The sequence below is a fragment of the Myotis davidii genome, unplaced genomic scaffold, assembly GCF_000327345.1.
Source record: "Myotis davidii unplaced genomic scaffold, ASM32734v1 scaffold96, whole genome shotgun sequence".
Lineage (NCBI taxonomy): Eukaryota > Metazoa > Chordata > Mammalia > Chiroptera > Vespertilionidae > Myotis > Myotis davidii.
In genome coordinates this window covers 11,578,097-11,595,273 of record NW_006289416.1, presented here as the reverse complement: position 1 = coordinate 11,595,273, position 17,177 = coordinate 11,578,097, and the positions used below count along the sequence as shown (strand labels likewise).

The following is a 17,177-nucleotide window of genomic DNA, read 5'->3' as shown; positions in this document are numbered from 1 at the left end:
ACGTTGAACATTCTGACAAGTTTTTCATTAATCACTTCTGTTTTTTGTGTTAGCCCAATTTCTCATCGCAGGGGTTATCTGAACTACAAAAGGCATCAGTAGAATTTTCTGGAAATATATCTTCTGTAAGGTTTCACTTTGGGGCAGCTATTTCAGTAGCCATACAGACTTTTCCTTTGGGTTAACTGTATCATGAAATAGGTTCAGTTACCCACAGACCCCACTAGGATAAGCCAGGCCCTCAAACACTCTCACTGTGAAAGCTTTTTCTTGATAGTTGATGGTCATTGCTCAGCATAGGTTACTGCCTACTCAGAAAGGTTTTGAAGGAAGTGTGCCATTTGCTTTCATATGCTGGAAGTGATTATAAAAGAAAAGCAAGCAGCTTATAGACTCTCCATCAAAAATGACGTTGCTTTTGGAAAAGCTTGTCGGCTTTTGTTTCAAAAGTTGAAGGATAGTAGAAGTTTGAGATCCTTAGAAAATTTACCTAGCTCTTTGGCATCCAGAATTGTTGGCAAGACACACTGGAGGGAAATATTGAGCCCTGCAGCTGACATTTTTAGCTCTTTGAGGAACAAAACACCAGGTTATCTCCATTTTTACCTACTTACCTGGAGGTCAATACAGAGGCTTAAGAGGGCTCTGATTTGTTTGTTTTATCAATATATCTGTGTTTTGCTTAACCTGTTTCTAAGTACAGCTCTTTCCTTCTCTCCAGGTCATGGGTTTGGTTCCTCAAAGATGTCACGTGCACAGACCTTTCCCAGCTACGCCCCAGAGCAGAGCGAAGAGACTCAGCAGTCCTTGTCCCGGTCCAGCAGCTATGGATTCAGCTACAGCTCAAGCCTCATCCAATGACACACAGAGAACCACTGCTGACCAGAGAGACAGTCTGTCCTAGACCTGCCTGTGGGGTCATTGTGCCCTCTGCCTCCTGGAGACCAATTGCAGTAGAAATTGAAATGGGTTGGGTCTAGCCTCCATCCCAGAGGAAGGTTCAAAACTGGAGTTCTGCTTCCTTGATTCTGTGGCTAAGTCCTTTATTTATTGAATTTCTTGGGGGTGGGGGGGTATCTGTGTTTAACAAAAATAGAATCCAAATCATATGAACAGTCATTTAAATACAATTCTTTGGGTCTGACAGTAGCAGCAGCCCGGGCACCATGAGCGTTGCCCAATAGGGTTGTACCTGGTTGGTGTCCTCATGGCTTAGTCCTCCCGTCTGATGACAGGGCCGGTCCTTAGACATAAAGGTCACCCACCACAAGCTGTGTGGCTTGGAAGGTTTTGACAGGGACAAATCCAATCAGCTCCACAAATGGCATCATAACTTGCCATATAAATAAGCCCAGTGACAATTGAGGGAACAGGAAATTTAGAACACACGATTAAGCAAGGCCTTGTAGCTCTATGTGTGTGTGTGTGTGTGTGTGTGTGTGTGTGTGTGTGTGTGTGTGTGTGTAGACAAATAGAGATATGGATTTTGCTACATCCATCTATATTTAACAAGTATTATCAAATGTGTGCTGAGGGTGACAGGTCATGGTCACTTAAATCGCAGAAAACTGTCATTTGGTGCATTAAAGTTAACGATTGTTATGTTGAATAGCTATTTTTAAGACAGTGCTGTAAAAAAAAAAAAAGGCTTCTTATTAGCAAAAGTATTTATATAGTCAAGTCTGCTCCTATGACAAGTCTGAGAGTGTGAGAAGGAGGAATGCTTTGGAAGCAGAAGAACCGGTCTAGCTGTCCCACGCCTCACGTCACCACGCTGTCTTTCTGGTTAGCATTCCCTTGTTGGTGACAGTGTCTTCCTCCCTTTGGGTATGATCACCAGCCGGCTTCCATCTCATCTCAAGAAAAAGAACTCTAAATGAGAACCTGTTTAAGAAAGTGATTAAAATACCTGTAAAAAGAACTGATCTATTTTGCTGTCAGGAGACCAACAGGCACAGGATGGTAGATGTTTGAAACCTCACACACTCTTCTCAGCAGCCATCAGGGATTTGCCTTTTGCTGTATGACCAGGACTTGCTGGGCTTGCCTTTCCTTTTACTGGGTCAGGGTTGGCTGGGACCATGAGAAAATGGAGTAAATATAATTTTGTTCATCCTTCACACTAATGATGAAGGTTTAAAAGGAGCTGGTGATTTCCATGTGGACTGAGGAAATTTGGCTAATTCGGGTCAACATAGATAGTTTTGCCCTCAATTTTGGCATTCAGTTGAATGAAAATAAAGATGAACCTGCCTGATTATCTGATGCCACGTGCTTAAGATGGTCAGCTCACAAATCCCCTAAGAGGAATAGAAATAGCAGGGAGCCCAGGCCATGTAAGATGAACACCAGATTTTTCTTTGTTAATAGCAAAATATTTTAAACTATCAAAGTTAGTCTGTTGAAAGGGTACCTGTTTTGCTGATTAGAGATAAGGTTTATTTTTCATTCCTTTCAGAGGATTACTTCAACACTAAATGGTTCTGGGTCCCTCCTTGATCAATTTGCATTTATAGCAACCACCTAGACCCTCCACAACCCTCAGATAAATGTGAAAACCCCATCAAGATGCTAATCATAAGAGTTAATGTGGCTGTGAAAAATAATTATCCTAAGCTTTCAGGAATAAAAAGAAAATTGCTCAAATGCTCTGCACTGTGAATTTTGCTGACACATCAGAAGAGCAGGTGACTGGCTCCTGACAATGACAGAGCCTTCCCTGAAGTTCCAGCTTTCAGAGTTAGGCACCTCTAAATTCCTTCAGCACAGGGCATTTGCTTTTGAAATGCCATTAGCTGAACTCACCAGAGCAACTCCCAGCTGAGACCATTTGAGCACAGCTCCTAGTGGGGTCCCACTCGGAGCAAGACTCACTCAGTCGAGCTGTTGCTTAGAGACCACAAGGGACTTAATGGGGAAAAGCCCCCAAGGGTCCTGGTTCATGTCTCAGTTTTATTAATGTGCCCGGAGCACAGACACCGAGTCCAGGGAGGTGGAATCTGCTAATTAGATGAGTTGCTCTCATGTCTACTGGGTGGGAGACATAATACCTGCATGAAGTTATTCAAAAACACTGTTTTCTTGTGATCATTCCTAGTGAGCATAACTGACAGGGTACCAGAGATCAGGCAAAACCTTGGGCCAGTTCATTCTGAAAATCATGTCATAAAAAAGAGTCTGTGAGATAGAAATTTCCTTCCCAGGTCTTTATCCAATCTCATCGCAATGAGAATAAGGCCATAAAATATCTCCTGGGACATTTTTGGAGATGTATTCTCTCCTCTAACTATGCTTCCAATTGTAGCTAAGTCAAACGACTCAATGAACAGATAGGAGAATTTGTATTAACCTAACATACTTGACATAAGGCAGTGCGCATTGCAATAAAAATGACAAGCTGATAAATCTTCTACAAAAACCAAAGATGAAGAGTTACTGAACCCATCTTCTGGAACTTCATGAAATCAATTCCACTGGAGCAACTAGAGTGGTCATAGGCATGTATTCAACTCACTTGGGCTTATAGGTTTTGACTGAAGATGCCTCTACACTTCACAAGTCATTTTTTCTCCCTCCAGAAATTGTATTATATCTTCAACATACATGTGACTTTTTCATTGTGAGGGGGTGACTTGCTATGAACCAAAGACATCTTTTGGCTCCTTCCAAAAGTGACTCTGCTGGGACTCCTCCAGATGGGGAAGGTGAATGAAGAGGGGCACAGTTTCCATATCGGGTGGGAAGAGAGTGATGATGACAGAACCCAACATAAGTCCTAAAGGTTCGTCTGAGAGCAGAGAAAGCCTGGGGGACATACACATTTCACAGATTATGTGAGGGGATTCATGTTTTATGTCCCCAGTTTTTTCTTCCGATAATATTAATTGTTGTACACGTGACATTATATTTAAAATGCAGAAAAGTTCAAAATAACTTTAACCCAATAGCTTACTATTCTGATGGGGGCAAAAGAAAACACAATTTTTTTTTTTATTCCTTGAATGAATAGTAGGCTCTCAGAACTAATTTATTTATGCAGGTTACAAATATTTATAACTCAATAGGTTCTGGCCACTGCCACAATTTGAACTTAATGAAATAAGAAATATATATTTACTTATTTATTAGGGAAGATACTGTTCGATAGAGCATGTGAAATAAAGTGAAATGTATTTATTAAAAGTAAACCTCCCCCTTTTCACCAAGTAGTAACTAGAGTACTAGTCCTAACATCTTGTACAATTTTTCTCTGTCTTCATTGGGCAATTATGTTTCAAAATTATTTATCACCTATAAAATTGTCAAGCAGTTATACTTTCTGTCCAATATAGAAACAGTGAACTGATAAATAACTTCACACTGTTAGCAGTTTCTATGGATCCAATTTATTGCATGTGCTATCTTTGTAGTAAATATTAAAACACATCGTGAAAATTGATGTCTGCCCCTCATTCTTTGGCCAATATCTCAGAAAACTTTGTAAAAGAGCATGAGTATCCTATTCTCTAGATTATTTGAGCCACTTCCTAAAATGAAGCATTAGTGATACGGTGAAAACAAGCTAAGCCAATTATATTCTTATGAAAATATTGTAGGCCAATTTTGATTATTATAACACAGCCCAATAAATAGGCAATACACATTCAATGGGGCTGAGCCTAAAGACCTTTAACATATCATGTTATAACAAATATTATGCTATAAACTGCTCAAAGTGAAAAGTATGCATTTTTCTCCAATTCTATTAACATATTATGTCTGTCCATATCTTGCAATTTCAAATTACTATACCAATAATTAACTATACTTTACAATCCCCAAACCTTGGTCTTCTCAAAATAGATAAAAATCTGCCTACTGGACATGCATTAATAATTACAATAATAGGTGATATGCCACACAAATGAATTTCTAGCCCGTGAAATTTATGGAGTGCAATTTCCAATGGAGAGAGTTGAGAAGGAAAATGGGAACTAGTCAGGGCAACAATCTAGATAAGATTACAAAGACTCCAGTGAACTGTCTAGTCACTAGACTCTAGTGTAACACTCAGATTTACTTTCTTAACATTCTAACCTCGGTGCCATGTCCCAGACATGGCTCTCTTTACTAGTTCCTCTTAGTACTAAGTAAGCCAGACATCAGTTGTATCAGTATTGACATTACCACACGAAGACAGCCTATTACCAACAAGTGTGCTTCCTTTAGGAGAGTGAAAATTGTTTAACACCAAAGAACATGTAACAGAATCGCCTTGGTCCAATGTCTCTTGAGTAACTTGAGAGTCATTCCTGTAGAGTCAACCTCATTTGCATCTCAATGTGAAGATACGTTATCAGTGAGACAGGCTGGGGGCTGAACAGGTCAGAAAAGATACACAACCCGCGTGTGCATTCTCTATAAATGTACCTGAAAGCTTAACCCACATGTTCTACTACAAATCCTTCCTTTCTTATTGAAGAATGTGAATCTTTGTGGATCAGTTCTATAATTTATTACAACTAGATACGGCATTATAGTTTATAGACTCTCATGGAAGTATCATGAGATTTGGGGCACATTTTCTAGATAGGTGGAATGCTAGTTAGCTCTGGAGATGAGCGTGTAGAATAAAAGTCCTGTTTTTATGTTCCCCTCAGGAGAAAACCAAAACCCTTAAATGTTGTAATTTATTCACAGGCAAGAAACAGTCAGGAATAGGGTCACCTAGCAGGCTCCTAGGAATGTTTCCTTGGCTACATCTCAACTCCCAGGGATGCGTAATGGGAGCTGAGAAATGCCACATAGCCTATAAGTGAACAGGCCCTTGTACATGTGTTTTCCCAAATTTGTCAGATGTTTCTAACTCTTCCTGGACTCATCACCAACAATATCAATTATGGGGCAATTATTAGACCTGTAGGTCATGGATGATTGGTATAAGTATTACTATTCTTATACTGTCATCCAGTTCTTTGTTGGAAATTTAGACTTTTTCTAAAGTGATGGTCAAACTAAAAAAAAAAAAAAAAAATTAAGTGTCTATGTTTTGTATTCCTACTAATTCATTGCATTGTCCCTGTGATTATTATTTGGGGGATTTTTATTACTCTGTAGCACTTTGATTTAATTGTTTATGGCATTTGTCACAACTCTGTTAAAGAATTGATAATATCAGGGCTACATATTTTCATGCGAGTTTCAAAAAGCTTCCATTTTCAATTGAAATTTGGAGAATTGTTTTTTATGGAGGTTTTTTCTTTAAAATACCTTACACATCAAGCTTTTCCTCAAACCCTTACATAGGCAATTATTTAAATTAATTAAATTTTAGATAAATTAGAAATAAGTTAAAATTACTAAATAATATGAAAGCCACTTTTTATGTGAGATTTTCATACACTTTTCTTAGTTTAAAATTTTAATATCTTGTAAACATTTTAAAGAAGAGAAAAATATACTTATAATAGGAATATGTCAACTTCCTTCTAATAATTCCATTTAATTCATTTTTATTTTGCTTCACTTTCTATGCCTGCTATCTTAGTCCATATTCCATATTCTGAACTGATTTTATTAGTTGATACAATTAACTTTCTCAATCTGATCTCTGTTGTTTTTTTTACAATTTTAAACTTAAAGAGAACATTAAATTAACTGATTTTGTAGACACAGAATTGTGCCCCAAATGAAGCAAGGTCTCCACCCTGACCCTGCAGCTGTGCTCACCTCGGAATCTGATTGCTGTCCTTATTCACCCAAGTGACCCACAGCCTCATAAGACTTGCTTATTTTAAGGAATCCAAAATGTAAAGCCCCAAATCCAGGAAAAGAAGGTTGAGATAATGGCTTAATTTTTTAAAGGTTTTCTCTCAAAGAAAACCTTGTGAAAGGGTTTTTATGTTGTTTTCAAATATCATTAACTCCTTGACAGAGGGGTTGAAAGGCAGGGAAAGATGGAGAATGAAATGATTGCAGTACTTGTTATTCAATATAAATCAGAAATGAACATGATATGGGTCCATATGAAATCATTTGATTAATGGAATTCAGATTTACATGTCTATTGCATAATTCAAGGCACAATGCCTATCCTTATCGAAAAATATATGTCAGTGAGTGGAGTGGAGAAAAAGAAGCTCCCAATCTTTATGAAGACCTGAAATGGAGAATAGAGATTCTTTCAAGTTCTAAGACACCGTGTTATTGTAGTGATAGCCAGCAGTGTATAAATCACAGAACACATAAGTCTACACCCTCACAACGAATGAGTTGAAAGCCAGTATCATCTTGGCTGCAGATGACAGAATACCTCACCTAGCACCATCTTTACACAAACCCTAACACACTCATGCACACAGACATATTTTTTACTTTGACCTACTCTGTATATGCCCCTATACTTATCTTTTGGGATCCACACAGAAATATCCCATCTTGCAAAATCCTTATCCATATGAATCTTCAAAATGTATTAAATTATGTGTTGTACGTTTGTTTTTCTGTAAATTCTTTTAAATCATTTTATATATACTTTGTGAAATCCTATACTGTATTTTATAGAGGGATATCATTTGTCCTTCATTAAATAGAATGTTTATGATCATTTTGATAAAAATAACTGTGGACACTACACCTTTGTCAAGAAGCAAAATACCCATTACGAATTTGCTTCTTTTCCAAAATATATGATTTGATATACTTCCTTTTCAATAATAATTGATTCCAGATAATAGTTTGGGGACATCTGTACTTAAATACTAGCTGAGCCACCTTTTGCAATGGAATGCAAAGGAATACTGTCCCTGGAAACTAAATGTAAATTTTTTGGCAGGACAAAAAATATTATTATAATGAGGCAATAATTAAATTATTTTTAAATCTATCTGTGTGACTTTTCCCCTTGGTAAAAATAGTACATAGTTCAAGAATTACCCTCTTCTAAATTTGTAGTTTCTATATTACAGTCCTCAGTAGATAAACTATTGTTATTAATGTCTTACAACCATAAGAAATTCACAAATGAGATTGCTACCAGGAGAATCAGTTATAGTTATGCAATATTAAAATTTCCTCCATAACCTAAAAAAAAAGGTAAAGCAGTCCAAAAATACTGCTTTCCACCACAAGTTTGCATGATTGAGATTTGAACATCAAAATTGCTGGGTTTTACCCAAGAGTTACTATTGTTAGCACTGTAATATTATATGATCTCCTTACATTTTTGTTTTCATGTGATGAACTGTAACTGTAATTAAACAGAATTCTGACAATCATATTCTTTGAACCTTTAAAATGTCACTTATTCCTTTATTTATTGGCTTGCTATTTTCAAAATAAAATAAAAGAGGCCCTTTATTAAATGGAAGATTGCTGAGAATTCATTATGTATTTCTGGTGCTTTCCTAACCCTGTGTTATGAAGGACATCATTTTTACTTGGTTGACTCTGGTTTGGTGGAATTATGGAATGTTAATATGGAAAATGACATTGGTGACCAGCACTTTTATTTCCAGTAAAGTGATATCCAGTTTTATTAAGTGGCTTTCACAACAGCACACAACTGGAAAACAGTTTTTCTCCAGCACTAGGCTAACCCTTTAATTACAAAGGAAATTATTGAAGGTGAACATTTGCTAGAAAAACATTTCACATCAAGAGTGAGAAGCATGCAGTTCTGACCACACTAGCTACCAGTGACTTCCTTATTACATATTTCCATCCCATGGCCTTGGTCACTGGCATTTAGATTGCTCAAGAAATACACTTACAGAATCCATTTCTCAAGTTTAATCTTTAAATCTTATCTGGGCTGCTCTTTATGGTTTGCTAGATTAATTTATTAGTAGTATTGTCTTTTCTTTCGGAGAGTTATGCCTTTATAGAGAGCTTCCATAATATGAGAGAAATCAAAGTGAACGAGAGAGCTGGCATTAGAGATATTGAACGTCACAAGACACAGCCCAATAGTAGTAATGCTGTTATTTTTGTAAAGTACAAACAAAGAAAATGAAACCAAATAATTCCCCAAAATGGCAAAACTTCTATCCTTTCTTCCAAACTAGTCAAGAACTATATTAAACAAAGTTACTGAATTTTTATATCGATTGGTGAATTATTAAAATAAAAGTTTAAGTAAGAACTGGATAAAATAGCTAAACATTCAGGGAAATATGAGTTATCCTATTAATCAGGGTGTTTTAGGAAATCAGGCTGCTAAATTATAGGCTCTCAAAGGCCAATCACTGAACACTTATTGAGTGCTGACTACCTACTACACCAAGCTGAAAACATGCCACATCTCCCTCCGGCACTTGGTTCTTGCTGCCTTTTCATTCCTTTTGCTATGCTTCACGGAAGAGGAGGGTGGGGGTGGGAGCAGCTGACAGCACATGGATATGGGGCCTTCCCTAGGAGAGGACATGGAGATGGCTAGACAGCTAGACGTAAGGAGGTAAGGGAAGGCAAGAGAGGCCACCTCCCAGCTTCCAGTCCTTTCTCAAAGCTGTTCTGAATTTCTTCCCTTCTCCTCCTCCAATCTTATTCTCTCTCTCTCTCTCTCTCTCTCTCTCTCTCTCTCTCTCTCTCTCTCTCTCTCTCTCTTTCTCTCTCATTAGACACTGCTTTTTTATCATAAGAAATTATTATACAACATAATCTAACATAATTCCAAAATTATCTCTTGCTATTTGTATGATACAATTTTTTAAAACCTCTTTTTAAAGAATTTCCTCTTCCTCTCTTGACACAAACCGCATAAGACAAAATATGCACTTGAGTCACAGAGTGCAAAATATGCACCTGTTCTACATATCTTATACTCCACTGAATATTCGCAAACTTTCCTTCTAAGGTAGCCCAATATGTGCTGTGGAGGATGTCATTCAGATTGATGGGCACCGGTCCAGCCAATCAGTCAGAGTTGTAGCTGTGCTTTCCCCCCACGTCTCCTTATTTTCCAAGCTGCTTCTATACCTCACCTGGACTTGCTTCTGAACAACTCACATTGTTCAAATAAATTAACTGCTTATTTCATAACACTGTGTCAGCCTCCATTGCTTAAAACCATTACTGCCAACTTATACAGCCACAAACCCAAATATAACAGGCCTGTGCTTGTCCGCTCCACCACTCTGGGCACTGGTTACACACTTGCCATCTGGGGCTTTGTGTCCTTTTATAGCTGGATGTTTTCTAGAATTGATTCCAGGTCTTACGTTTCCCTCTTTTCATTTTTCTGGATAAAGGGAGACATCAAGATGACAGCTCTGTGGAAAGAACCACAGCTTCTGGGCCCAAGTCAAAGATCTTGAGTAACTTTTCTGGGAAGGTGAGTGTTGGAATATCTGTTGCACCGGAAGCTCCAGAGATCATGTAGACCAAGCATGTCAAACTCAAAGGCTAACACGGGCCAAATAAATGAGGCATGCGGCCCGCGGGCCGCGAGTTTGACATGCTTGATGTATACCATTGTTGAAGAGTCTGACATAAGCTTATGGTAAATACAAGAATAGTCAACTGAAAAGAAACAACTAATCACTCTGGGTGGGGAAAAAAGTTCTGTAGAAGAGAAGGCGGTTATTTTTACCATGTGATTCAACTGAGAAGAGTATTAACAAAGTCATAAAAAAACAAATATGGAAACAATCAAACTTTAAGACAAATATTTTTGAAAGATGGTCATATGAGAAAGGTATTCATTCACATGCCATGAGTTTATGGGAATAAGACATCAACAAATCAATAAAGAATGTCCTAAAATTGAAAAAAAAATCTGGTAGTAATATAAGCGTGCTATTCAGAGAAGTAGAGAGAAATTAAACAATCAGAAGAAGTGAAATGTGTCGTCTTGACGGAGGGAAATGGGAAGGGCAAGGAACGATTTTTTGTAGAAAACCCCACATAGCACTCTGACCCTGAACTGCACCCACTTATAAAATGCACTGAGTGCTGCATCGAGAAGCTACAAAGTGCCAGTGGTTTGCATTGCTCTGCATGTAACACTCCCTGTTAATGTTATTCTGTAGAAAATCTTGCCTAATATTATTTGGTGGCAAATGAAACTAATGATCATGGAGCACTGCATGTTATTCATTCAAACAGAGAATACAGTACAGTATGTCAAGGTGAGCATTTGCATGCAAAACCCCAAAGTCTGAAATTACCCATAAACCTGGAAAAATGTTCTAAAAGAGGGTAACTATATAACATCATTCAAACAGGGAAAATAGGCAATAAGTGGGAAATATTGCAGACATGTATCACCCATACCCCCAATTTAGATCTTTTCTTATACCTTACAACAGCGTTAGTACTTTAAACTGGGAAAAACATAATATGTAAACCAACCTTGAACACTTATACAATTTCCTGAGCAAGCACTGCAGTTATTCTAGAAATTCCAGGTCTGCCTGTGACTATCTATCACTAGCAATAGAAAAGTGGGTGTTTTTTTTTAAACTCGTCTTATTTTTCAGATAAATGTATGAAAGCCTAGAGACTTGGCTTAGAATAATTCCAATGAACAAACCAATGAAAAAAAATATACTAATTTATGAATGTAAAGGTCAACACTTTCTAGACACTACATTCTAATAATGGCCAAACTAATGATGATAATAAAATAAAATAATTGTATTACATGTTTGTCATTTTATATTTTTCAAAGATATTTTCTTATACTTTCGTGGAAAGAAGCTAAACTTGATGTTCACAATTTAACATCTCCACCTATACTTTATAAGCATCTTAATTCTACAATATCTTGGATCAAGCAGTACAAGAATATAGCACATTGTGCCCAGCCAGTGTGGCTCAATAGTTAAGGGTCAACCTATGAGCCAGGAAGTCAGGGTTCGATTCCCAGTCAGGGCACATGCCCAGGATTGCGAGCTCCATCCTCAGTGTGGGGTGTAAAGGAGGCAGTCAATCAATGATTCTCTCTCATCATTGTTGTTTCTAGCTCTCCTTCTCCCTTCCTCTCTGAAATCAATAAAGAAATATATATTTTTTAAAAACATTCTATGCATCTGAATAGTTACTAACTACAAATGAGAGTCCCATCTGCCATAAGCATGATGACAAGTTAAGGACATTTCGGTGCCATTTGCTCAGCACGCATAGAGACCTTTCAATGATGTTTCACGGTCACTCTGATGATAATATAATCAACACCTAATCATGGTAGGTTAATTAGATGCATCCCTTCCCTGACAAAACTATGCATTCTATAACGACATTTAATAAACCTCTCATCAAACAGCAATTTTCTTTAATTGGTTACTTTAATGTAAATATTAAAATAGTGGCATTCAAAGGAAATAGATTTTTATTTAATGTATTATATATCAATATAAATTATATATGTAAAGAAGAATCTTAGGAAGCATCTTGCTTCCTAAGTAGCACCTTGCAAAAAAAGATTTAAAATATAATTTAATTCAATTCTGACCTTTTATTCAGTGGATCTGTTTTTATCTCTTTCCTTATTAACAACCAGAATAGCAGGTACAACAAATTGTGTGTGTGTGTGTGTGTTTGTACACTCACACAATATATATATGTACATATATGTGTGTGTGTATAACATATGGCAGTATTTTAAAACTCTAGCAAACTGTGTATAATATTAACGAAAATACAATGAAAGTGCTTTGTTAAGATGTTCAGAGGGGAAAAAAAGGAATGAACAGAATTTCACCAGTTAACAGCTGAGAGTGGAATAGGAATAGTAGGGAGGTCAGAGAAATTTCCACAGGGCTGAGGAGGGCTCAAAATCCCTGAAAAAAATCCTGAACTCTATCATATAAGTAAACTCTCTACCAGACAGAAACAAAGATTATGAATTTTCTAAGAGTTGTGGACAGCCATCTTGGAAGCACAAGAGGGAAGTTCGAATGAGTTAGACCAGTGGTCAGCCAACTCATTAGTCAACAGAGCCAGATATCAACAGTACAACGATTGAAATTTCTTTTGAGAGCCAAATTTTTTAAGCTTAAACTATATGGGTATGTACATTGTTATTAACTTAATTAGGGTACTCCTAAGGCTTAGGAAGAGCCACACTCAAGGGCCCAAAGAGCCACATGTGGCTCGCAAGCCGCAGTTTGCCAACCACAGAGTTAGACCAACACCAGTGAAGTGGATCCAATGCCATGGAAAGGGATCCAGAAGCTGGTTTGTGCCCACACTTGATTTCAGACATGACATTTAAGTCCTGGTCAATAACCTTTGCCTGAAGCTTGACCTCCCCGGAAGGCTCCATTACATGAGTCAGTAAGCTGCCTTTCATGTCTAAGCTAATTAGAGTCGGGTTGACTGAAACATTTCTGTTAAGAATGTTCTCTAGATGGTATAGGTCACCAACACCAGGGAGAACAAGAGCAGGTGGATCTGGTGGTTTGGTGTCCAGGCCAGCAGCAGGGCTTGCACTGTAGCTCGGGGGCAAGACAGACAGGCACCTCTATGCCCTGAGCACAGTCCTGGGATGAGGAAGCAGAAGAGGCTCTGATGTCTTCCAGGCCATCACAGCTGCCCCTTCAGGTCAGAGGTGATGAGACCCATAGACAGGAGATTGTCTTTAACATTTTGTCATATTCTGTTTTGTTAATATACCCACAATTGTGTATGTATCTTATAACTGTTTTTAGAAATTGGCACATAGGCTTCTATTACTTACTAGGTGGAGATTTCATATGTAAATGTAGTACTGAGAATCTTTTTTCCATCATTTTGTTGGGGAATTAAATAGGGTGCTGTTTGGATTGAAAAAAGTAAAATATATTCAGTCTACTGGCATCCAGGGTAGACATTGAATAGTGGGAAGAAATTGTATAAAGATCCATGGATTTAACAGTCATAAGTTTGCTCAGATCAAGAAAAAAGCTTAGGCTCTAGTCTTCGGTCTCCGGGAGAAGGTTGGGTAGTTGACATAAATGTCCTCTCCTGCACCATCTGATGGTTGACTGATGGAGAAGGAACTTCTGTAGTTGTTGGATGCCTAGAAAGACACAGGCAGAGAAGGTGTCAATAATTCACTGTGTCAATTATTCACTAAAGTGTCAATAAGCAGCTAACAAAGACACTGAAAACAAATATCTTCTCCATTCAACTACAATAGAGGTCAAATTTCTATTACAATTAATTTCCTAAAACATCCTCTTTATTATATTGTACTTCTGTGAGAAATTACGTTTTTGACTTGCAGGGCCCCGAGTAAGATGCAACAGAGGCCTGGTCTACATCATCTCTTGCTACCCTGGGTTTATAGAACACCTGTTTAGATGCAAAACTCCCTTTCCAAATGTCAGGGGTTTTGATTAGACCAATTCTCATTTTTATATGGAAAGTCTCATATAGTATTTTCCCATTGTGGGCCCCATTAATTAATTTCTGTTGAATAAATGTCATCAGAGACCATACTTTTTTATTTTATTTTTATTTTTTGAAGTTGTCTTTATTGTTGAAAGTATTACAGATGTCCCCTTATTCTCCCTATTGATCTCCTTCACCCCAACCCTGCCCCCACCCAGGCTTTCACCACACTATTGTCTGTGTCTATGGGTCATGCACATACATACGCATATAGGTTCTTTGGATAATCCTTCCCGAGCCTCCCTACCCCTTTCCCTCAGATTCATCAGTCTGTTCCATGCTTCTATGTTTTAAAGAACAATACATGGTGTCCTTTATTAAAAATAAGCAACTGAACACAATAAATTAACAAAATAAACTGGTAGTGACTTTCAAGATAATGTTATCATTAGAGTGGCTTTGGTGTTTTCAAAGAGAAAGAAAGTTCAAGTGTCATTGTTATTTATATAGCCTGTTGATAAAAAAAAAAAAGATCAAGTAAGTCTAACTTCATCTTAATAGCAGCTTAAAATCTAACTTTATAATCATCATTCAAAATACCATTATTTAATAAAAGCCTGAAAAAGTTGAATACATAATGTAGGAAGTTGCAAAGCTCCTTCCTGCCTCTGAAGTTCACAGCAACAACTGTGGCTTTGTTTTGGCTTGAGTGGGCAACAGCTAAGGACAAAGAACAAATCCCAAAATTGTATAAAACAGACCACTGATTAGCTGGTGCAGGAGTGGCAGGACTTCTTAAGTCATTGTGGTTGGTGCCAAAAAAGTAAGCCATGAATTATTCAGAGAAAAGAAATATTTTTGCAAAGAGTAACTACTTAACAGAAGAAAAATTTAAACTGATAGATTATTGAGAAGTCTAAAGCACACATATTGAATTGTCAGAAACATTTTAGTACTTGGCGTTTTGACTGGGTAGAATTTAACGATAAGTAATTAAGTCAAAGAGAAATGGATGTAATTGTAGATAACACTTGGGCAAATGTTTTAATGTAAAATTCCCTAAACAGAATAATATGTGTTAAAGGGAATATTTGACCCATTGTGGAGACATGAGCATCCCTCTTATCTACAAACACAGATGGAACTTTCTCTTTCCAGTAAACAAAAGTGGGCATATGCAAATGAGGAGGAAATGGTTATACTTCATGAGACATCTGCAGCTCCTTGGAAGGCTCTTTAGCTTTATAATCTGAACATCCATTAATTAATCAATTAAGCAAAAGGTCAGACCATTTATATAATTTAATTTAATCCTCACAATAACTTTATGGCATAAAAATGTAATTATGCCCTGTACTGGGTCAGATAGTGTTCCCCCAAATTTATGTTCTTCCAAGACCTTCATGACGTGACCCTATGTGAAAATAGGTTTGTTATAAACACACACACACACACACACACACACACACACACACTCACACAGGGAAGAATGCCATGTGAAGACAGGCAGAGTCTGGTGTGATGAGGCCACAAGCCACGGAATGTCAAGGAGTTCCAGAAACTCAGAGAGAAGCACGGAACAGATTCTCACCCCAAGGAGGAACTGATCCTACTGAGACCTTTATTTTAGACTTCAACCCTCTAGAACTGCAAGAGAATGGATTTCTGTTGTTCTAAATCACCCACTTTCTGGGTAAATGGTGTGGCAGCCTAGGAAACCAATGCAGATTTTGGTAATGTGCAGTGTTGATTATTATGTTGGTGTGATTGCTCTTTTCTTTATATTAATGTAAAAACAGTTTTGAAGGATATTAATAATAGCAGAATAGCTCAGAAAATAACTATTTCATCAAATAGCTGACACTTAAATTACAGGCAATTGCACAGCCAGTTTGTTGAAAGGAGAATAAAAAAGAAGATTGCTAATTGCCAAATGAACTGAGTTTACAAAACTTTTATGATGTACAAGGAAAGAGGGGGGAATGAAAACTCTGAGAAAACTTACCTTATTCTGTGTGGCCTGGGACTCTTTACCTTGGACACTTTTCTGTCTCCTTCTCTTCCTGGAAATACATTTTCAATAGAGGTATTAAGAATTACACTCCAGACAAATGTTATTTCAAATCCTTTATATGCCTCACCTATGCCCTAGCTCACATGCCCCTAACTAAATACGTTGAAGTAGCTACCCACAGTTACTTTACTAGTATACATACATACTCAAATTTTTTTCATTTTCCCACCTTCTCCAATGTGTTTCCAGATGGTAGAGGCAGCTAAATGAATATCCACCCAGTGGACACTAGTCATTAATCCCAGGAGTTTAGTAAAGAATGGTTCATAGTGGGTTATTACATAAGTAGCTTATGGCCCTCTCCAAATTATTTCAGACTTGCTATCCCACAATTAAAACTTCCTTTTAAATGCTAATGGAATAACTTCTGGGATGCCAATGACAATATAATTAAGCTTTATAAAATCGTCTAGGTGTTTACTAAACCACCCGTATAGGTTATATTTTTTAAATTTCATTTAAAAAAAACACCTCTCTTATTTACCAGGTTGGGGGACTGAGGCAAAGAGCAGAGTAACTTGCCCCAGATCACATGGTTGGTTAGTGGTAGCATCAGATTGGAGTCCATAGCACTCCCTCTTAACGACTATGTTCTGCTCTAGGGCCATGGGTTGCAGTTGACGGGGCAGTCTGGAGCTATGCTCTTAAGTAAATTCTCCAGGTTCCAATTAAACCTTTAAAAACCTAATTTCAAGAGAAGTCTTTGAAAAGAAAATACAGGAAAAGATGAAAAGAAGCTACTGTGATTGAATACATTAGCTTAGATAACTACATATAAGTGCGAAGAATGGTTTCACAGGGAGTTTTGTTC

General features: G+C 37.4%; 1 protein-coding gene across 1 annotated transcript in view; it reads right to left on the bottom strand.

The window, feature by feature from the left end:
- Positions 1-13,031: 13,031 nt before the first annotated feature.
- CD226 (CD226 molecule) overlaps positions 13,032-17,177 on the bottom strand; it is a 57,493-nt gene continuing 53,347 nt past the window's right edge. The window contains 2 exon segments of the mRNA XM_015562768.1: positions 13,032-13,978; positions 16,298-16,355. Of these exon segments, the coding sequence (XP_015418254.1) occupies positions 13,865-13,978; positions 16,298-16,355 (172 nt within the window). The 3' untranslated portion in view covers positions 13,032-13,864.